At 43.6% G+C, this 22,790-nt stretch overlaps 1 protein-coding gene across 2 annotated transcripts in view; it reads right to left on the bottom strand.

The window, feature by feature from the left end:
• LOC124612692 (UDP-glucose 6-dehydrogenase) overlaps positions 1–22,790 on the bottom strand; it is a 101,732-nt gene that overhangs the window by 46,743 nt on the left and 32,199 nt on the right. For both annotated transcript variants that reach the window (XM_047141034.1, XM_047141035.1), the window contains exon 4: positions 7,886–8,050. In XM_047141034.1, coding sequence (XP_046996990.1) covers positions 7,886–8,050 — 165 coding nt within the window. The remainder of the gene's footprint in view (positions 1–7,885; positions 8,051–22,790) is intronic.

The following is a 22,790-nucleotide window of genomic DNA, read 5'->3' as shown; positions in this document are numbered from 1 at the left end:
TGCCAATAAAAGTGTGTGTCGTATATTTTGTTTTGCGTACTGCACATCTCAGAGCCGCATGGATTCTGGCCTTGGAACTTCAAGCAATGCCACTGAAGTTCTGAGGCACAGATGAAAGGTACATTTTAGGATCCCCAGCCCACCACTGTTGAACTTCAGTATAACAGCCATTTTAACAGAGAAGTTTTTATCTGTTTTTCAGATTCTGGTGGGCTGATGTGCTTATTGCAGTTGGAGGTTTGGATGAGAGCTCAAAAGTTTCTCTTAGGGATAATTCGTATTCTATAGACTCTGCAGACAAAGTATCATCTGTTATGTAAAACAGAACCACACCAGTGCAGTCTGATGTTTCTGTTTTATATTCTGGATTTGAAATTACCAAATTGGCTGTAAGAGATAGACTTTCTAGCTTCTACATACTGATGTGGCAGTCACAGCTTCCACTTAGATTTGTGTAAAACAGTTACTTAATCCTACTAACTTTTTAGTCTAAGCGACAAATGGTGGTGTGAACAATGACAGTTTTAGAGCACGATACAGATTTTTCACTTCAGTGTAGGGGGATTCACTGTGTTGATTTTATTTTTATCAATGACTGCTGAGGACTTTTAACTCCAGACTTCAAAATTCCCACTGCACTTTATGCAGAAAAATAGCAATGATGTGGTGTTCCAGGTTATATGCTGCTTTTGTCACATTTGCTACAAACTGCCTAACTTTTGCAATTAATACTGGTGTACCCATAAACCACGGACCATGCCACTAGTGGGGTGGCCTGCGTGCCTCAGTGTTACAGATAGCCATACTGTAGGTGCAACAGCATTGGAGGGGTACTTGTTCAGAGTTCAGACAAACAGGTGGTTTCTACAGAGGGGAAGCAGCTGTTTCAGTAATTGCAGCAGGGGCAACAGTTTGGATGAGTGACTGATCTGGCCTTATAGCATCAACCAAAACTGCCTTGCTGCAGTGGTACTGCAATGATTGAAAGCAAGGGGAAACTACAGCTGTAATTTTCAAAATGGTTCAAATGGCTCTGAGCACTATGGGACTCAACTGCTGAGGTCATTAGTCCCCTAGAACTTAGAACTAGTTAAACCTAACTAACCTAAGGACATCACACACATCCATGCCCGAGGCAGGATTCGAACCTGCGACCGTAGCGGTCTCACGGTTCCAGACTGCAGCGCCAGAACCGCGCAGCCACTTCGGCCGGCAGCTGTAATTTTTTTTTTTAAGGGTGTGCAGCTCTACTGTATGGTTAAATGATGATGGGTAAAATATTCTAGGAGTAAACTAGTCTCTCATTTGGACCTATGGGCAGGAATTCCTTGGGAGGATGTCATTCGAAACAAAATTGGCACTCTATGGACTGCAGCATGGAATTTTAGATTCCTTAATCAGGCAGATAGGTTAGAAAATTTAACAAGGGAAATTAATAGGTTGAAGTTTGGTGGGAGGAGGAGGAGGGAAAAGACTCTGGTCATGTGAGTAAAGGGCTATAAATACAAAATTAAATAGGGACAATGCAGGCACAGGTTTAATAATGAATAAGAAGACAGGAATGTGGGTAAGTTGCTAAGTACAGCATAGTGAATAAATTATCACCACACCACAATAGTACAGTGTCAACTAGCTCCAAAGATGAGAAGACTGAAGAAATGTATGTTGAGATAAAACCACGCAGCCTGCAAGATCCGGGCAATCACAGAGGGTGGGATTATTGGTAGTTGGAAGTTCCAACATTAGGCACGTTATGGGGCCCCTTAGGGACTTGGCTGACAAGGAGGGTAAGAAAACCACTGTGCACTCCATGTGCATACTGGGTGGAGTCATTCCAGATGTGGAAAGGGTCCTCCCGGATGCCATGAAGAGCACAGGCTGCAGCCAACTGCAGGTGGTTGCACACGTTGGTACCAATGATGTGTGTCACTTTGGATCAGAAGAGATTCTCTCTGGTTTCGATTGGCTAACAGAAGTGGTAAATGCTGCCAGTCTTGCTTGCAAGATGAAAGCAGAGCTGACCATTTGCAGTGTAGTCGACAGGAACGATTGCGGACCTCTGTTACAGAGCCGAGTGGAGGGTCTGAATCAGAGGCTCAGACGGTTCTGCGACCATGTAGGCTGCAGATTCCTCGATTTGTGCCAAAGGGTAGTTGGGTTTTGGGTTCCGCTGAATGGGTCAGGTGTCCTTACATGCAGGAGGCAGCTACACGGGTAGCAGGGCCTGTGTGGCATGGACTGAGTGGTTTTTTAGGTTAGAGGGTCTCGGGAAAACACAAGAAGGGCTTCAGTCACAAAGGGTGCAGGCTGAACACAGGAAGAACATAGATACACAAACCATTGGTATAACAGTTGTAAATTGATGTAGCTGTGTTGGGAAAGTACCAGAGCTCCAAGCGCTAATAGAGAGCACTGATGCTCAAATTGTTACAGGCACTGAAAGCTGGCTAAAGCCGGATGTAAGCTCAGCTGAAATTTTTGTGAAGAACCTAACGGTGTTCCAAAAGGATAGGTTAAACACAGTTGGTGGTGGCGTGTTTGTTGCTGTCAGAAGTAGTTTTACTTGTCGCGAAATTGAAGTAATTACTTCCTGTGAGTTAGTGTGGGCAGAGGTCACTGTTGGCAACGAGAATAAAATAATAATTGGATCCTTTTATCAACCTCCCAATTCAGATGATACAGTTGTTGAAAGGTTCAAAGAAAAATTCAGTTTGGTTTCAAACATGTACCCGACTCATACGATAATAGTTGGTGGTGACTTTAATTTACCCTTGATATGTTGGCGAAAATACATGTTTAATTCTGGAGATATGCATAAAATACCATCTGAGTCTGTGCTAAACACATTCTCTGAAAATTATTTTGAGCAGTTAATTCATGAGCCCACAAGAATAGTAAACGGTTGTGAAAAAACACTTGACCTCTTAATAACAAATAATCCTGAGTTAATAACCAGTATCAAAACCGATATAGGGATTAGTGAACACAGGGTTGTTGTAGCGAGATTGAATATTGTAATCCCCAAATCCTCGAAAAATAAGTGAAAAATATACATATTCAAAAAAGCAGATAAAAATTTGCTTGACGCCTTCCTGAGAGACAATCTCCACTCATTCCAAATTAATAATATAAGTGTAAACCAGATGTGGCTTAAATCCAAAGAAATAGTATCGGCAGCAATTGAGACATTTATACCAAATAAATTAACAAACAACGGAGCTGAACCTCCTTGGAACACTAAACGGGTTAGAACACTGTTGCAGAAACAACTAAACAAACGTCTCAAATTTAAACAGATGCAAAATCCCCAAGATCAGCGATCTTTTACAGAAGCTCAAAATTCAGTGTGGACTACAATGCGAGACGCTTATAACAGTTTCCACAATGAAACTTTGTCTCGAAACCTGGCAGAAAATCCAAAGAGATTCTGGTCACATTTGAAGTAGCAATCAATGCCTTCTCTACGCGATAACAATGGAGATACTGTCGAAGACAGTGCTGCCAAAGCAGAGTTACTAAACACAGCCTTCCGAAATGCCTTCACAAAAGAAGACAAAGTAAATATTCCAGAATTTGAATTGAGAACAGCTGCCAACATGAGTAACGTAGAAGTAAATATCCTTGGAGTAGTGAAGCAACTTAAATCACTTACTAAAAGCAAGTCTTCCGGTCCAGACTGTATACCAATTAGATTCCTTTCGGAGTATGATGATGCATTAACTCCATACTTAACAATCATATACAACAGTTTGCTTAACGAAAGATCCATACCCAAAGACTGGGAAATTGTACAGGTCACACCAATATTCAAGAAAGGTAGTAGGAGTAATCCACTAAATTACATGCCTGTATCATTAACGTCGATATGCAGCAGATTTCTGGAACATACATTGTGTCTGAACATTATGAATTACCTCGAAGAAAATGGTCTAATGACATACAGTCAACATGGGTTTAGAAAACATCATTCCTGTGAAACACAACTAGCTCTTTATTGACATGAAGTGTGTGTGCTATTGACAAGGGATTTCAGATCAATTCCGTATTTCTGGATTTCCGGAAGGATTTTGACACTGTACCACACAAGTGGCTCATAGTGAAATTGCGTGCTTATGGAATATTGTATCAGTTATGTGACTGGATTTGTGATTTCCTGTCCGAGAGGTCACAGTTCGTAGTAATTGATGGAAAGTCATCGAGTAAAACGGAAGTGATTTCTGGCGTTCCCCAAGGTAGTGTTATAGTCCCTTTGCTGTTCCTTATCTACCTAAATGATTTGGGAGACAATCTAAGCAGCCGTCTTTAGTTGTTTGCAGATGACGCTGTCGTTTATCGACTAATAAAGTCATTAGAAGATCAAAACACAAACTGCAAAACAATTTAGAAAAGATATCTGTATGGTGCAAAAAGTGGCAGTTGACCCGAAATAATGACAAGTGTGAGGTCATCCACAAGTGCTAAAAGGAACTCAAACTTCGGTTACATGATAAATCAGTCTAATCTAAAAGCCATACATTCAACTAAATACCTAGGTATTACAATTATGAACAACTTAAATTGGAAGGAACACACAGAAAATGTTGTGGGGGAAGGCTAATCAAAGACTATGTTTTATTGGCAGGACACTTAGAAAATGTAACAGACCTACTAAGGAGACTGCCTACACTATGCTTGTCTGTCCTCTTTTAGAATACTGCTGCGCGGTGTGGGATCCTTACCAGATAGGACTGACGGAGTACATCAAAAAAGTTCAAAGAAAGGCAGCAAGTTCTGTATTATGGGAGAGAGTGTCACAGAAATTATACAGGATTTGGGCTGGAAATCATTAAAAGAAAGGCGTTTTTCGTTGCAACGGAATCTTCTCACGCAATTCCAATCACCAACTTTCTCCTCCGAATGCGAAAATATTTTGTTGACACCGACCTACACAGGGAGGAATGATCAACGCGATAAAATAAGGGAAAAAATGGTTCAAATGGCTCTGAGCACTATGAGACTTAACATCTATGTTCATCAGTCCCCTAGAACTTAGAACTACTTAAACCTAACTAACCTAAGGACAGCACACAACACAGAGTCATCACGAGGCAGAGAAAATCCCTGACCCCGCCAAGAATCAAACCTGGGAACCCGGGCGCGGGAAGCGAGAACGCTACCGCACGACCACGAGCTGCGGACAAAATAAGGGAAAGCAGAGCTCGTATGGAAATATATATGTGTTGCATTCTTTCCGCGCACTATACGAGATTAGAATAATACAGAATTGTAAAGGTGGTTCAATAAACCGTCTGCCAGGCACTTAAATGTAATTTGCAGAGTATCCATGTAGATGTAGAATTGTGAAAGAAAGCTGTATACATGGAAGGGACCTGGAGACACTGGAACATTTCAGACTGATTATATTATGGCAAGACAGATATTTCATAACCAGGTTTTAAATTGTAATACATTTCCAGGGCAGGTGTGGACTCTGAGCACAACTTACTGGTTATGAACTATAGATTAAACTGAAGAAATTGCATTAAGGTAGGAAATTAAGGACATGGAGCATTAGGCAACAGTTGATTAGAACAGGAGAAAGCAATACAGTGGAAGATGAATGGGTAGCCTTGGGAGACGAAATAGTGAAGGTAGCAGAAGATCGAGTAGGTAAAAAGACAAGGCCTAGCAGAAATCCTTGGGTAACACAGGAGATCATGAATTTAATTGATGAATAGAGAAACTATAAAAGTGCAGCAAATAAAGAAGACAAAAAGGATTAGAAATGCCTAAGTGATTATACTGATAGGAAGTGCAAAGTAGCTAATGAGGAATGGCTAGAGAACAAATGTAAGGATGCGGAAGCATAGAACACAAGGAGAAAATAGATACTGCCTACAGGAGAAATTGAAGTGGGCTTTGGAGAAAAGAGAAATAGCTGTATGAATATCAAAAGCTCAGATGGAAAACCAGTCCTAGGCAAAGAAGGGAAAGCTGAAAGGTGATAAAGACAGTCTATACAAGGGAGATGAATATAAAGCCAATATTATAGAAACAGAAGAGGATATAGATGAAGATGAAATGAAAGAAGTGACATTGCAAAAAGAATTTGACACAGTGCTGAAATATCAAAGTATAAACTAGGTCCCACGAGTAGACAACATTCTGTCACAATTACTAATACTCTTGGGAGAACCAACCATCACAAAACTCTTCCACATAATCAACAAGATGTATAAGACAGACGAAATTCCCTCAGGCTTCAAGACGAATGTAATAATTCCAACTCTGAAGAAAGCAATTGCTGAGAAATGTGAAAATTACTGAACTATCAGTTTACTTACAATGGTTGAAAAATACTAGTACGAATTATTTATCAAAGAATGGAAAGACTGGTAGATCCTGACCTCAGTGAAGATCAGTTTGGATTCTGGAGAAATGAAGGCACATGCAAGGCAACACTGAACCTATGACTTATCTTGGGAGATAAGTTATGGAAAGGCAAACCTATATTTATAGTTTTTGTAGACTTGGAGAAAGCTTTTGACACTCTTCATTGGAATATGTCTTTGAAATTCTGAAGGCAGCAGGGATAAAATACAGGGAGAGAAAGGGTATTCACAACTTGTACAGAAACCACACGGCAGCTGTAAGAGTCAAGGGGTATAAAGGGAAGCAGATATTGAGAAGGAAGTGCAACAAGGGTCTGGCCTATCCCCAATATTATTCAGTCTGTACATTGACCAAGCAGTAAAGGAAACCAAAGAAAAACTTGGAATAGAAATTAAGGAAAAGAGAGAAGAAATAAAAACTTTGAGGTTTGCTGATGACCCTGTAATTCTGTCACAGACAGCAAAAGACGTGGAAGAGCAGTTGAATGGGATGAACACTGTCTTGAAAGGAGGCTATATGATGAAAACCACAAGCAAAACAGCGATAATGTTATTTAGTCTACTTAACTCAAGTGATTCTGAGGGAATTAGATTAGGAAACAAGGCACTTAACATAGGAGGCACATTTTGCTGTTTGGGAAGCAAAATAACTGACACTAGCTGAAGCAGAGAGGACATAAAGTGAAGACCGGCAATGGCAAGAAATGCGTTTCTGAAGAAAAGACATTTGTCGTCATTGAATATACATTTATGTGTTAGGTAATCTTTTTTGAAAGTATTTTGCGGAGTGTAGCCATGTATGGAAGTGAAACATGGATGGTGAACAGTTTAGACAACAGGAGAATAGAAGCTTTTGAAATGTGATGCTTTAGAAGAATGCTGCAGATCAGATGGGTAGATCGCGTAATTGATGAAGAGGTACTTAACAGAATTGGCGAGACAAGAAATTTGTGGCACAACTTTACTAGAAGAGTGGGGTCGGGTGGCAGGACACATTCCGAGACATCATGGGTTCACTAGTTTAAGTACTGGAGAGAAGTGTGGGAGGTAAAAACTGTAGAGGGAGATGAAGAGATGAATACAGTAAGCAGATTCACAAGAGTGTAGATGAAGAGGTTTGCACAGAATAGAGTAGCATGGAGAGCTGCATCAAACCAATCTTAAGACTGAGACCACACCAACAACAACTTCAGTACTTTATCAGTTAAGGCAAACATAGCAGATATGATGCACTGCTTGTGTAAAATAGAATTACAGCAGGCAACCAACCAATAAAGAACACAGACTATGTTACATCTTACTACTACTGAAACATGTTACATGTTCTTCCCAAAACAGCAAACAAGTAACATTGGTTCCCTATACCTACAGGAAGACCGAAAACACATGCAGAAATTCATTTCCTATGCTAGTTCATAATCTTCTGGATATGTCATCAGCCTTCTACTTACATTAACTTAAGCATATTTTGTAATCAGTTACCATATCTATAATGGTGAGGTAAACATCCATACCTGATACGATACACCTGGCTTTTTATTTGCTCTCAGGATGTTGAGTATACTTTCTGCTGCCCTAACAGGTACAGTGCTCTTTTCAACAACTATCTTGTCACCTGTGGCCATATCTGCAATCATTCTGGCAGCACTCTCCACATACTTCAAATCTGCAGCTCGACCCTGTAAAATGATAATGCATGAAATCCAGGCAAATTAGTCCCTTACTAAGCATATGAATATGGGTTTTGGTTCAGGTTAATTGATATATCATCCTAAGTAAATTGGTAGCAGTTGCAAAGTTTGGCAGTAAGTGTTACATACACTTGCTTCACTGACATCTAGAAATAAATCCAATAATATCTGTCTCTTCTTAATAACTCACAATACTTAATATATGGCAATATAAATCCTGACAGCAGAACATTAAATGTTCACAAAATGCAAATATTTACATAAAACTCATACTAATTATGAGTCTCTCACATGCCAATCATAAAGTATGAACTCACATAACTGACTTCTCTGATTTCATTCACCACGAGACAAATTCTAAAATCCCACACCATTGTTCCTTGAAATGACACTGCTCAAGGTTTCTGCCAGCGGAGCGGCAGTGTAAAGAAAACTACTGTGAAAAATAAGAGGTACACTTCCCTGGTCAGGTGTGAGAACATGATTACAACTTCAACTGATGCAGTAATATGAAGCACAAACGTGGATAAAAGTAAAGCAATGAGATTTTGATATTTTACATGGTATATGTTTTACATTTACTCTAATTTATCGATAGCCATTATGTCCATATAAAACTAATAGGCTAACTGGATGGAACCAGAAATAAATAGGAGTAAATCTAATTGTAAATGTATTATTTTCTGAAAGATAAGCTAGATGACATTAGTGGTGGGTTGTTTATGGTCATAAAAAAGTCTTATAACTACAGTGCCCATCACATCAGAAGGTAAGTGGTGTGAAGGGAGAAAAGAATATGGAAGCATGGAGGGAAGGGGGGGTCTGTTTACAGACAGTGGCAATTGGGGTTGTAGGCAGTGGGGGCATATAAGACAGGCCATTGATGAAGTTGGCTGCAGCAGCTGTACTAAAATGAAAAGGATAACTGGCAATAGTGCACCATTAATAAGTAGTCTCCACCCAAGATATTAAGTCACGGGACAGTTTATTATGGTTTAATAACAATTTTAGAGCATTGGTACTGAAGCAAAACATTATTGAAAGCAGATTTAAACAAATATATAACTTAAGTGACGAACAGAAACTGAATGAGACCAAATGTGGAAAAAAAGAATAATTATGGCCATATGTACAATTGTTTGACTTTCTTGATAGCTTGGTTCTCCTGCTCTGGATCTACACAAATCTCAGGCCAACAGTATTTTGTACGAACCCCTTGACAATCTCACAGATTTAACAGTAACAATACAGTATGTAAAACTGAACTGAATAGTGGCAAAAGAATACTTTTTCCGTGTTACTAGTTTATTTCAAAACTTGTGATGATGCAACTCCATGCATCTTGTAGGTGCTACCTGTGATCCCTTGGTCACAATCAACGAATAAGAAAAAGCATTTACTTACATATAAAGCAATACTAGAATAGTAGTATCAATCGTTTATTTAAATTTATTTCTCTTAATCTCCTTAAGGTCAGTATCTTTGCTTCAATTACATTTTTTAAAAAATGAAGGTGGACACCATACAGGTATCTGACTGCAGTTTATTTTATTCCACTGATCAGTGGCATTGTATCAGTTTATTTTTACAAGATTGAAACTCTGATTTATCTTTTTTACATTTGTTGCCCTTTTAAACAGTAAAATACAGGGAGTGAGAGGCTATTTTCAACTGGTACAGTAACCAGATGGCAGTTAAAAAAGAGTTGAAGGGCATGAAAAAGAAAGGAGTGCAACAGGACTGTAGCCTATCGCCACCCTCCTTTAATCTGTACACTGAGTAAGCAGTAACAGAAACAAAATAAAAATTTTGGAGTAAAAATTAAAGTTCTGGGAACAGAAATAAAAACTTTTGAGGTGGTTTGGCAATGACACTGTAATTCTGATAGACAGTAAAGAACTTTAAAGAGCAGTTAAACTGAGTGGACAGTGTCTTGAACGGAGGATACAAGATGACCATCAACAAAAGCAGAATGAGGATAATGGAATGCAGTCTAACTAAATCAGATGGTGCTGAGGGAATTAGATTAGGAAACAAGACGTTTAAAGTAGTAGATGCGTTTTGTTATTTGGGCAGCAAAATAGCTGATGATGGCTGATGCACAGAGAGAATAAAATGTAGAGTGGCAATGCAAGAAAAGCCCTTCCGAAGAAAAGAAATGTGTTAACATCGATTAAAGATTTAAGTGTTAGTAAGTATTTTCTTAAAGTATTTGTAGGTAGTTTAGCCCTTTATGGAAGTGGAACATGGATGATAAGAAGAGAATAGCAGCATTTCAAATGTGGTGCGATAGAAGAATGGTGAAGATTGGAAGGGTAGACCACATAACCGGTGAGGAGATACGAACTGGGCTGAAAAGAAATTTGCACCACAACCTGACTAGAAGAAGGGATCAGTTGACAAGACCCATTCTGAGACATCAAGGGATCACCAATTTAGTACTGGAGGGAAGTGTGGTCAGTAAAAATTGAAGAGGGAGACAGAGATGAAAACAGTAAGCAGATTCAGAAGGATGTAAGTTGCAGTAGTGATTTGGAACTGAACAGGCTTGCACAGATTATAGTAGTATCTAGAGCTGCATTAAACTAGTCTTCGGACTGAAGACAAAATAAGATTGGCTACATTACAGAATATAGATAATTAAATATTTCATGGAACTATTCCAACAATATCATGAAAAGGATAGTTGCTACTCACTATATAGTAGAGATACTGAGTCATACATAGGCACAACAAAAAGACTGTCAAAAGTGAGCTTTTGGTCGATAAGACCTTCGTCAAAAATACACAAAACACACACACACACACACACACACACACACAAAACAGGAGTTTCTGGCTGTTGAAGCCAGACTGTGAACAGCAGTGCATGATGGGAGGGACAACCAGGTGGCGGGGGTAAGGAGGAGGCTGGGGCAGGGAGGCGGGACATAGCAGGTTATGGGTGGGGAACAGTAAGTGCTACTTGTGGGAGTGTACAGGTACAAGATGGAGAAAGGGTATGGCAGCCAGGTGCAGATGTGAGGTTAGACAGCGGAGGGGAGGAGGGAGGTAGCAGGAAAGGAGAGAAGTAAAAAGACTAACTGAACGTTGGTGGAATAGAAGGCTGTGTAGTGCTGGAATGGGAACAAGGAAGGGGTTAGATGGGCAAGGACAATGACTGATGAAGGTTTAGGCCAGGAGGGTTACGGGAACACAGGATATGTTGTGCACCTGCACAATTCAGAAGAGCTGGTGTTGATGCGAAGGATCCAGTCATTGAAATGAAGAATGAAATATTGGGGGGGGGGGGGGGGGGGAGGTGCTTGCTCAATAACGAGATGGTCCACCTGTTTCTTGACCACAGTTTGTATGCCGACAGACAGCTTGTCGATTGTCATGTCCACGTAGAATGCAGCACAGTGGTTCCAGCTTAGCTTGCAGATCACATGACTGGTTTTGCAGGTAGCCTCGCCTTTGATAGGCTCTGTGATGCTTGTGACAACTGGAGTAGATGGTGATCGGAGGATGTAGGGGACAGGTCTTGCATCTAGGTCTACTACAGGGGTACGACCATGAGGCAAGGGGTTGGGAGCAGGAGTTATGTAGTGATGTATAAGGACATTGTATAGGTTCTAGGGGAGACAGAGTACCACAGTGGGAGGGGTGGAAAGGATAGTGGGTAGACATTCCTCATTCATGCTCTGAAATAAGGAATGTCCTATCCACTATCCTTCCCATCCCTCCCACAGTAGTATTCTGCTGCCCACCAAACCTACACATTATCCTCATCCATCTCTACAGAAGCCCTGCTCCCAAACCTTTGCCTCATGGCTCATATCCCTGTAATAGACCTAGATGCGAGACCTATCCTGTACACCCTCCCACCAGCACCTACTTCAGTCCAGCCACAAGCATCACCTATCCCATCAAAGGCAGGGCTACCTGTGAAACCAGTCATGTTACCTACAACCTAAGCTGCAATCACTTTGCTGCATTTTACGTGGACCTGACAACTAACACGCTGTCTGTCCGCATGAATAGTCACTGACAAACAGGTGGACCACCCAGTTGCTGACCATGGTGCCTGAAATGACTGTCTTCATTTCAGTGACAGCTTCATAGCCTGTGCCATATAGATCCTTCCCACCAACACCAGCTTCTCTAAATTGTGCAGGTGGGAATTCTTCCTGCCATATATCCTAATTTCCATAACCCTCCTGGACTCTACCTTCATTGGTCATTGTCTTTACATGTCAGCCCCTTTCCTGTTCCCATTTCAGCACTATACAGCCCTCTATTCCATCAACACACTTTCAATCTTTTCATTTCTCTTCTTTTGCACTCCCACCCCCCCCCCCACCCATCCCCCCCCCACCCACCCTCCATTTAAACTTCCAACAGCACCTACCTGCCTGACCCTCTCTTGATCTCGTGCCTGTATGCTCCCACAAGTAGCACTTAGAGAGGAGAGAGAGAGAGAGAGAGAGAGAGAGAGAGAGAGAGAGAGAGAGAGAGAGAGAGAGTACTTTTCTGATGAAGGTCTGGTTGGCCAAAACTTACTACCCGACAGTCTCTTTGTTGTACCTATCTGCTATCTGCAACTCAGCATCTCCTCTATATGGTGAGTAGCAACCATCCTTTTCATTATGTTGTTACATTCCATTGTGGATTTTCCACTGTTTGACAGAACTGTTCCAAGTTATTTATATGGAAGAAAAAGCCAATTGTACAGATGGGTGGTACAGGCCGTTCACATTCAATGTTGTGAAAACATAGTATCAAGAGGTGCAGCTCAGTGGGCAGGTATAAGACAAATCCAAAGGTGCGATACTCAATTCCAAATCAATCTTAACATATTTTTCTGTTACTTATTGCTTCTTTCATCTCTAGAAAATTATCAGCTAATGTGAAAAGTTTCACAGTGCTTCAGAGTCCACATTAAACTGTTGATCCCCTTCCTACTGGCTGGGTAAGTCAGGAACAAATTATTAATTGATTCAGATTGACAAATATAACCTCTACTCATACTCACAGGAACCTTCTACTTCAATTTTGCTACAAGGTAAACTACTACTAACAGCAACAAACATGCAACCACCAACTGTATTTAATCTATGCTTTCGGAGTATCCCAGATTCCTTGCAAATATTTCAGCTGAACTTACCTCTGACTTCAGCCAGATTTAGGTAACTGTAATGATTTGAACTATGTTTTCTGTTAGCATTTGGATCCTGGCTCTTTCGCAACTCAACTATGACAATTTAGCAATACAATATGGACTTTTGCTATGTGTACTCTCGTCCTGTGTTTGTCCAGCATCCTTCAAGACTGAAGCCCTTTCTGTACTTTCCTGAGATACTCTAACTTAAAAAACAGCACAATCCATTCCGCACAACCCCCGTTATCTGTGTAGCCTCCTCCTGTGTGTAGTGGACCCCTGACCTATTAAGTGGAATCCAAAACCACACTATTCTATGGCACAAGTTGAGGAGTCTGCAGCCTACACAGCCGCAGAATGCTACGAGTCTCTGGTTTACACTCTCCAATTGGCTTTGTATCAAAGATCTGCAATCAGTCCTTTCAATGATGCCAGAGATGATGAACTATACCTTCATCTCACATGCAAGACTGGCACTCTTTACCAACTCAGATAACCAACCAAAACCAGAGAGAATCTCCCATAATCCAAAGTGACACATACTGTTTTTCCAACATGAGCTACCATCTGCAATTGCTCATCTGGAAGGACCTGTTCCATTTTTGGGATGACCCCCCGCCTGTAGTATACACACTGGACTACTACTGTTGCTTGGTAGCCATACCCCTAAGGGAGCCAATTACCAATCTAACTTTGGAGCTCTCAACCACCAGTAATCCCACCTCCTGTAAATGCCCAGACCTTGCAGGCTGAGAGGTTTCCTCTGAAACAGGGCACACAACTGCATTAGCTGTAGACAGCATTTGAAACCTGTTTGTCAGTCAAACCACAGAGACCTTGCAACCAGTCTCCCAGAAAGTCTTTTGCTGCCTGCCACACCACAAAACAATCTGCCATTCAACCACAGGTGGGGGGAGTCACCCTCAATGTGAGCAGTAAATGGGGTGATCACAGTGGTGGAGTGACTGGGGGACACGTGGGATATACTAAACATCCCTTGGATCCTCACATTAAGCCTCCACAGTGATACCCCACAGACAATAGCCTCAAGCTGCGTAACCAATGTCAGCACCACCTGGAGGTGTGAGTGAAGGGTCACCAACTCTACTTGCATCTGAACACATCAATCGCAGTCCCTATCCATATCAAAGATGGTGGATCTATACACTAGACAATTATTAAAGTGCAGAACTGTGGCTACTTGACACACAAACATACAAGGAATTTAATATTTTACACTAAAATGCACACACTCTCTCTCTTCTCAGCGATCACAGGCCCTGTAGACCACGCGCTGCATCAACGATCTGCTTCCACCACCTCCTATCTCTCGCAGCCTCTCTCCACTCTGCGAAAATTCCTAATGCTGCGATGTTCTCCTCTACGTCATCTTTCCACCTTGTATGAGGTCGGCCCAATGGTCTTGTTGCCTGGAGAGTTCCTTCAAATGCTTTCTTGGTGATTCTGTTGCTTTCCATTCTGGCCTCATGTCCAGCCCACTGCAACTTTTTAATTTCTGGATGATAATGGATTGATTCATTAACTGATGAATTTCATTGTTCTTTCAAATTCTCCATACGCCATTCTCCAACACAGGTTCCCAGATTTTTCTCATTACTTTTCTTTCAAAAACATTCAGTTTCTCTCTTTCATTCTTTGTAAGCGTCCAGCTTTCTGAACCGTACAGTACTACGGGGCAGATAATAGTGTTGTATATCTTCATCTTTGTGGTGATTGACAAAGCTTTACTTTTGAGTGGGCTGATTAGTGAGTACAGACATCTTGACCCTGAGGCTATTCTTTCATTTATATCCATTGTTATGAAATTTTTACTGTTGAAACGTGATCCAAGGTATTTAAACTGGAGAACTTTTCTGAATTTAGAATGTTGGTCAATTTCAAAGTAAGGATTTGAGTTTATGACTTGACCTATTTCCATATATTCGGTTTTCTCTTGGTTAATCAAAAGCCCGATTTTGCTGGCACTCTGCCTGAGAGATCTGTACATATCTTTCAGTTCTTCTTCAGTTTCACTCAGCAACACTATCTCATCTGCATAAGCCAGGAGTTTTACCTCACTGTGTTTGAATCGGAGACCATTGCATACATGTAAATTACTCTCCCGAACCACTTTCTCTAATGCAAGGTTGAAGAGGACACATGAAAGAGTGTTTCCCTGTCGTAAGCCTGTTTTCATTGGAAAGGTGGAGGATATGGATCCTCTGAACTTCACTGCTGCCTGGGAGCCATCCATGCACAGTTGTATCATCCTAATGATTTTACTGGGTATACTAAATTCTTGTAATGTGTTGTAGAGGCTACTTCTGTGGATGCTGTCGTAGGCTCGCTGGAAGTCAATGAAGAGACAGTGGATGTTTTTGTTAAGTTCCCAGTATTTCTCAAAGATCTGTCATATAGTAAACAAATTATCGGTTTGTTCGAAATCCAGCCTGGTAATCTTGAATAACGTTTTCCACGTAAGGTTTAAGTTTTCCAGAATGGTCATTGACAGGATTTTGTGTGTTATGTTCAGCAAACTGATTCCTCTAATTTCCACATTCCACTCTGTTTCCTTTCTTGTGTATAGGACAAATTATTGCAGTTTTCCAATCTTCAGGTAGCGTTTCAGTTTTCCAGATCATTGCGATAAGGTTATAAATTTCTTTGTGTAGTTTGCTTCTGCCCTCTTTTAACATCTCTGCTGAAATCTGGTCCTTGCCTGCTGCCTTGTTGTTTTTGAGCTCGTGAATGGAGCCGATCACTTCCTGTTCTGTGATTCTACATTCGTCATTATTAATGCTGTCACTCTCAGACATTGCATAATTGAAGGTTATGTGCGGATCAATGCAATTTAACATTTCTGAGAAATACTCTTTCCATCTTTCTAGGATACCTTCCAACTGCATTAGCATATTTTGATTTTTATCTTTTATGAATAGGTTTTCACTTTGATAACCTCTCTTACTTTCCTTTGTATACTGAAACAACTTCTTTGAGTTTCCATTCCTGCTTTCCACTTCTATAGATTCTAGGACTCCAGTTATATATTTCCTTTTCTCTGTTTGCAGAACTCTTGCTGTTTCTCTTTTAACCACGTTGAACATCTCCCTCCTGTCCTCACTCTCCTTATTATGCAGCCATAGCATCCTGGCTTCTTTCCTCCTTTCAACTGCTCTGTAACACTTTTCCTTAAACCATTTCTGTTTCTTTGTTTTCTTTTTCTTGCCCAGTGTTTTTTCTGCTGCATCTGTTACTGCAGTCTATTCTTTCCCAAGCCTTCTCGACACTATTTTCCTCCACAGCTTCTTGCAATGCTGTAAATCGGTTATTTATTTCAATCACATAGGCTTCTGTAACAAACAGTTCCTTCAGTCATTCGATGTCTAAATTTGGTTTTGGTGTGGCTTTTGGTTGTTGATTCCAAATCATCTTGATTTTCATCTTTCCTACCACTAGGAAATGATCCCAGCTAATTTCAGCTCCTCTATATGTCCTGACATCTCTTATAAATGAAGTGAAACGTTGTTCTGTCATAACAGGGTCAATCTGATTTACTGTTTTGCCATCTGGAGAGCACCATGTACCTTTGTGTGTATATCTTTTTGAGGGAACATTGTCGAGCAAATTCTCATATTCTTTGACAGTGCAAAGTTGATCATTTTTAATCCATTTTTGTTTGTGGTCGAGTTTTTTTTTTTTTTTTTTTTTTTGTTTGTGGTTTTAGGGCGCAAAACTTCTATGGTCATTAGCGCCCAGCCCGTGACGTAGAAAACAGGAAAAAAACGAAATTTAAAATCAGCAGCAATGGAAACATAGTCAGAAAATTGGAGAAACTAAAGGCAGAAGGAATGCTTAAAAGTCCACTATAGAAAGGGGTTGGTTGTCCACAAAAAAAAACTTCAAATGACTGACGTCATTTCACTGTCACTAATAAACTGTAGAACGCGGTCAGCTGAGCGCGTGTCATCTGCTAAAATCGACGATAGATCAGGCGATAGCTGTAGACGGGAGCGTAACGGATTAAAATAGGGGCATTCAATTAAAAGGTGTCTGACCGTCCACAGCTGAGAGCAGTGGGGACAGAGTGGGGGAGGATCACCGCTTAAAAGATGTCGATGACTAAAAAGACAGTGCCCTATCCGGAGTCGAGCTAAAATTACCTCCTCCCGACGACGCGTTCGGGAGGAAGAGGTCCAAGCGCAAGGAACGGCTTTCACTTCCCGCAATTTATTGTGGGGAAGTGTTGACCAATGCGCATGCCATAAATGAGTAACTTGGCGACATAAACCGCTCCGTAGATCGGTAAACGGAAGAGACGGAAGAGCTGGCCGAGGAAGAGAGACTGCAGCCTTGGCCGCTATATCGGCCGCCTCATTTCCACAGATACCAGCGTGTCCCGGGAGCCAGAGGAACGCCACTGAGACGCCCCCCAGGTGGAGCAAGCGCAGACAGTCCTGAATCCGGTGGACCAGAGGGTGCACAGGGTAAAGAGCTTGGAGACTGAGGAGAGAGCTGAGAGAATCTGAGCAGATTACGTACTGTATCCGCTGATGGCGGCGGATGTAGTGGACAGCCTGGAGAACAGCGTAAAGCTCTGCAGTATAAACCGAACACTGGTCGGGAAGCCGAAAGTGATTTGGGGTGTCGCCAACAATATAGGCACTCCCTACACCTAACGATGTTTTCGAGCCATCGGTGTAAATAAATGTGGCTTCCGTCATTTGTGCACATAGAGCAGCAAATGCCCGACGGTAAACAAGTGTAGGGGTACCATCTTTGGGAAATTGACATAGGTCTCTGAGCAAGTCGATCCGGGGACGGTGCCAAGGCGGTGCTGTACCCCAAGTTGTCAAGAAGGTTTTAGGAAAGCGGAAGGAAAGAGAATGGAGCAGTTGACGGAAGCGGACTCCCGGGGGTAGTAGGGAGGAGGAGCGGCCTGCATACCCGACATCAAAGGAGGCGTCGAAAAAAAGGTTATGGGCTGGATTAGCAGGCATGGAAGACAGATGGCTAGCATAACGACTCAGAAGGACTGCCCGGCGATTGGACAGCGGAGGTTCAGCAGTCTCAGCATAAAGGCTTTCCACAGGGCTGGTGTAAAAAGCTCCAGACACTAAACGTAATCCACGGTGGTGGATAGAGTCGAGACGCCGAAGAATAGACGGCCGAGCAGAGGAGTAGACTATGCTTCCATAATCCAATTTCGAGCGCACTAAGGCGCGATAGAGGCGGAGAAGGACCACCCGGTCCGCTCCCCAAGAGGTACCATTCAGGACACGGAGGGTGTTAAGGGAACGCAGACAGCGAGCCGAAAGATAGGAAACGTGGGAGGACCAGCACAGTTTTCTGTCAAACGTAAGACCCAAGAATTTAGCGACGTCGGAAAACGGAAGGTTGACAGGACCTAGATGTAAGGAGGGCGGAAGAAACTCCTTACGTCGCCAAAAATTAACACAAACGGTCTTACTGGGTGAGAAACGGAAGCCGGTTTCGATGCTCCACGAGTAGAGGCGATCGAGACATCCTTGAAGACGTCTTTCAAGAAGGCTGGTCCTTTGAGAACTGTAGTAGATCGCAAAATCGTCCACAAAGAGGGAGCCCGAGACATCAGGAAGGAGACAATCCATAATTGGATTAATGGCGATGGCAAACAGTACAACACTCAGCACGGAGCCCTGGGGTACCCCGTTTTCTTGGGAGAAAGTACGGGAGAGAGTAGTGTTCACCCGCACCCTAAATGTGCGCTCTGCCATAAATTCGCGAAGAAAAAGGGGCAGCCGGCCTCGAAAGCCCCAAGAGAACAGTGTGCGGAGGATGCCTGTCCTCCAACAGGTATCGTACGCTCTCTCCAGATCAAAAAATATTGCTACCGTTTGGCGTTTCCGGAGAAAATTGTTCATGATATAAGTGGAGAGAGCAACAAGATGGTCAACAGCAGAACGATGCTTTCGGAATCCGCATTGGGCTGGTGTTAAAAGACTGCGGGACTCCAGCCACCAAGCTAAACGGTAATTCACCATACGCTCCAAAACCTTACAGACACTACTCGTGAGAGAAATGGGGCGATAGCTAGAGGGGAGATGTTTGTCCTTTCCAGGTTTCGGAACGGGAACGACAATAGCTTCCCGCCATCGCCTGGGAAAGGTACTGTCGGTCCAAATTCGATTATAAAGGCGAAGGAGGTGACGCAGGCTATGGGTTGATAAATGCAGCAACATTTGGACATGGATACCATCCGGTCCTGGGGCGGAGGAGCGAGAAGTAGAGAGTGCATGTTGGAGTTCGCGCATGGAGAAAACAGTATTGTAGCTTTCGCGATTTTGAGAGGAGAAAGCAAGATGCCGCACTTCTGCTGCACGTTTCTTCGGGAGAAACGCTGGCGGGTAATTTGAAGAGCTCGAAATCTCAGCAAAGTGCTGACCCAATGAGTTAGAAATTGCGACGGGGTCCACTAAGGTATCATGCGCGACAGTGAGCCCAGAGACCGGGGAGAAACTAGGCGCGCCTGAGAACCGTCGAAGCCGACTCCAAACTTCCGAGGAGGGAGTGAAGTTGTTAAATGAGCTAGTAAAGAATTTCCAGCTTGCCTTCTTGCTATCGCGGATGACGCGACGGCATCGCGCACGGAGCTGCTTATATCGGATACAGTTGGCCAAAGTTGGATGGTGACGGAAAATGCGAAGAGCACGTCGCCGCTCACGTATTGCGTCACGGCAGGCCTCGTTCCACCAAGGAACTGGAGGGCGCCGGGGCAATTCGGAGGTGCGTGGTATTGAACGTTCCGCAGCTGTGAGAATAACGTCGGTAAAATGTGTGACCTCATCGTCGACGCTTGGAAAGCGACGGTCATCGAATGTCGCTAGAGACGAAAAAAGTGTCCAATCGGCTTGGGCAAACTTCCAGCGTCGCGAGCGCATATATGGCAGTTGAGGCTGCAGTCGAAGAACACATGGAAAGTGGTCACTCGAGTGTGTATCATCAAGGGCGAACCATTCGAAGCGCCGAGCTAGCGGAACAGTACCGACCGCAAGGTCCAAATGGGATAAATTTGCCGTGGAGGCAGACAAAAATGTAGGGACCCCAGTGTTGAGGCAGACTAGATCCGCTTGGTGGAAGACGTCTAGCAATAGTGAGCCACGTGGACAAGGATGTGGAGATCCCCAAAGCGGGTGGTGGGCATTGAAGTCCCCAACCAGCAAATAGGGGGGTGGAAGCTGATCAAGAAGATGAAGGAGATCAGCTCGTGCCATTGGTGTAGACGATGGAATGTATACCGTACAAAGAGAGAACGTGTATCCAGAAAGGGAAAGACGGACGGCGACAGCTTGGAAGGAAGTGTTTAAGGGGATTGGGTGATAATGGAGAGTATCATGGAGCAGAATCATGAGTCCTCCATGGGCTGGAGTGCCTTCAACTGAGGGGAGGTCATATCGGACGGACTGAAAATGAGGGAGAACAAAGTGGTCATGGGGACGCAGCTTTGTTTCCTGAAGACAGAAGATGACCGGCGAGTAGGATCGTAAGAGGATCGACAATTCCTCCCGATTGGCGCGAATGCCGCGGATATTCCAGTGGATAATGGACATAGGGTGAACAGAAAATGGAGGAACGGCACCAAGGGTGCTGTCAACTCAACGACTGCTCAGAGCTTGCGACCGACAGCATGGAATGGCATTCAGTCGAAGGCAGAAGATCCTGATCCATAGGTTGGTCAGGAGCAGCTCCTGCCACCAACGATCGGCCAGTTGACCGGCCACCAACAGTGCGCCTCGGCGACACAGAAGATGGCCGAGGGCGATTTCCGCCAGGTGGTGCTGTAGATGGGACACGCCTTGGCGGAGAAGGAGAGGAACTGTGTTTCTTCGTAGCCTTCTTGGAGGTATGTTTAGATGATGGAGGAACCGATGGTTGTGAAGTTGCAGTACGTAAAAACTCTTCACGAGAATGCTCTTTTTTTGTAGACTTGGTGTCTGACTTTTGGGCTCGAGATTTAGCAGAACCCGACGAAGGGTGAGCCATAGAGTGGGCAGGCGAAAGAGGTGAGGTTGAACGGGCGATCTTTGCGCTGGCCGATCTGACGACCGTGGTACTAAATGTGAGGTCGCAAGTCTGCGTGGCCGCCTCCTTTGTTGGCCGAGAAGAAGCAAGGACAGCGCTGTATTTTCCTTTCTGAGGCACGGTGGGCTGTCGACTGGCGAGTAACTTTCGAGCAGCAAAGGTCGACACCTTTTCCTTCACTCTTATTTCCTGGATCAGCTTTTCGTCCTTAAAAACAGGGCAATCTCGAGAGGAAGCAGCGTGGTCACCCATACAGTTGATGCAGCGAGGGGATGGAGGTGGACAAGCACCCTCATGGGCATCCCTGCCACACGTAACACATTTGGCTGGATTGGAACAGGACTGGCTGGTGTGATTAAACCGCTGACATCGATAGCAACGCGTAGGGTTTGGGACATAAGGGCGAACGGAAATTATCTCATAGCCTGCTTTGATTTTTGATGGGAGTTGAACTTTGTCAAAAGTCAAGAAGACAGTGCGGGTTGGAATGATGTTCGAGTCAACCCTTTTCATAACCCGATGAACAGCGGTGACGCCCTGGTCAGACAGGTAGTGCTGAATTTCTTCGTCAGACAATCCATCGAGGGAGCGTGTATAAACGACTCCACGCGAGGAATTTAAGGTACGGTGCGGTTCCACCCGGACAGGGAAGGTGTGGAGCAGAGAAGTACGCAGCAATTTTTGAGCCTGGAGGGCACTGTGTGTTTCTAACAACAGGGTACCATTCCGTAATCTGGAACAAGACTTTACAGGACCCGCAATTGCGTCGACACCTTTCTGAATAATGAAAGGGTTGACCGTGGAAAAGTCGTGACCTTCGTCAGACCGAGAAACAACAAGGAACTGTGGCAACGATGGAAGAACCGTCTGTGGCTGAGACTCAGTGAACTTACGTTTGTGAGCAGACATAGTGGAAGGTGAGGAAACCATTGCGGAAGAATCCCCCATGATTACCGGCGTCTCCGATGGCGCGCTCCTCCCTTGTGGGGGCCCTCACCGAGGGCACACCCGCCTTAGGTGATTGTTCACACCTCAGGTCACACCTCCCGACATACGGACGGAGGGACCAATCGGCACTTTCGGAAGGTATCAGCTCGGGTAATCACCCCTCCCTGGGCCTGGCCTTTACCAGGGGGTACGTACGTGTCCTACCTGTCTACCCGGGGCGGGGAATTACGCGTTACCCCGTCACCGGCTACGCATGGAAGTGCGTGGGTCGGCCTTCAGACACGCACAGGGAGGAAGAAAGAGAAAGGGAAAGGAAAGAAGAGGGGGTCTCAAACGCCGCAGCGGAGAAAAGGGTAAAGAGAAGAGGTAAGGAAAGGAGATGGACAAAGGAAGGAAGAAGACATACAAGCAAGGAAGAAGAAGAATGCAGTACATTTACAAGCGTCCGTCTCCGGACGTAGGCGCAAACCATACTCCCAGAGGGGGAGAAAGTGAAGGAAAGAGCAAGAGGTGAGGGGGGGGGGGGGTGAAGACAGGGGATGGGGAAGGATGCGGAAAGGGAAGGTATGCAGCCCGGAAAGG

Source organism: Schistocerca americana, chromosome 4 (genome assembly GCF_021461395.2).
Source record: "Schistocerca americana isolate TAMUIC-IGC-003095 chromosome 4, iqSchAmer2.1, whole genome shotgun sequence".
NCBI lineage: Eukaryota > Metazoa > Arthropoda > Insecta > Orthoptera > Acrididae > Schistocerca > Schistocerca americana.
Note: the sequence above shows the minus strand (reverse complement) of the source record. Positions and strands in the feature narration are given on the sequence as shown.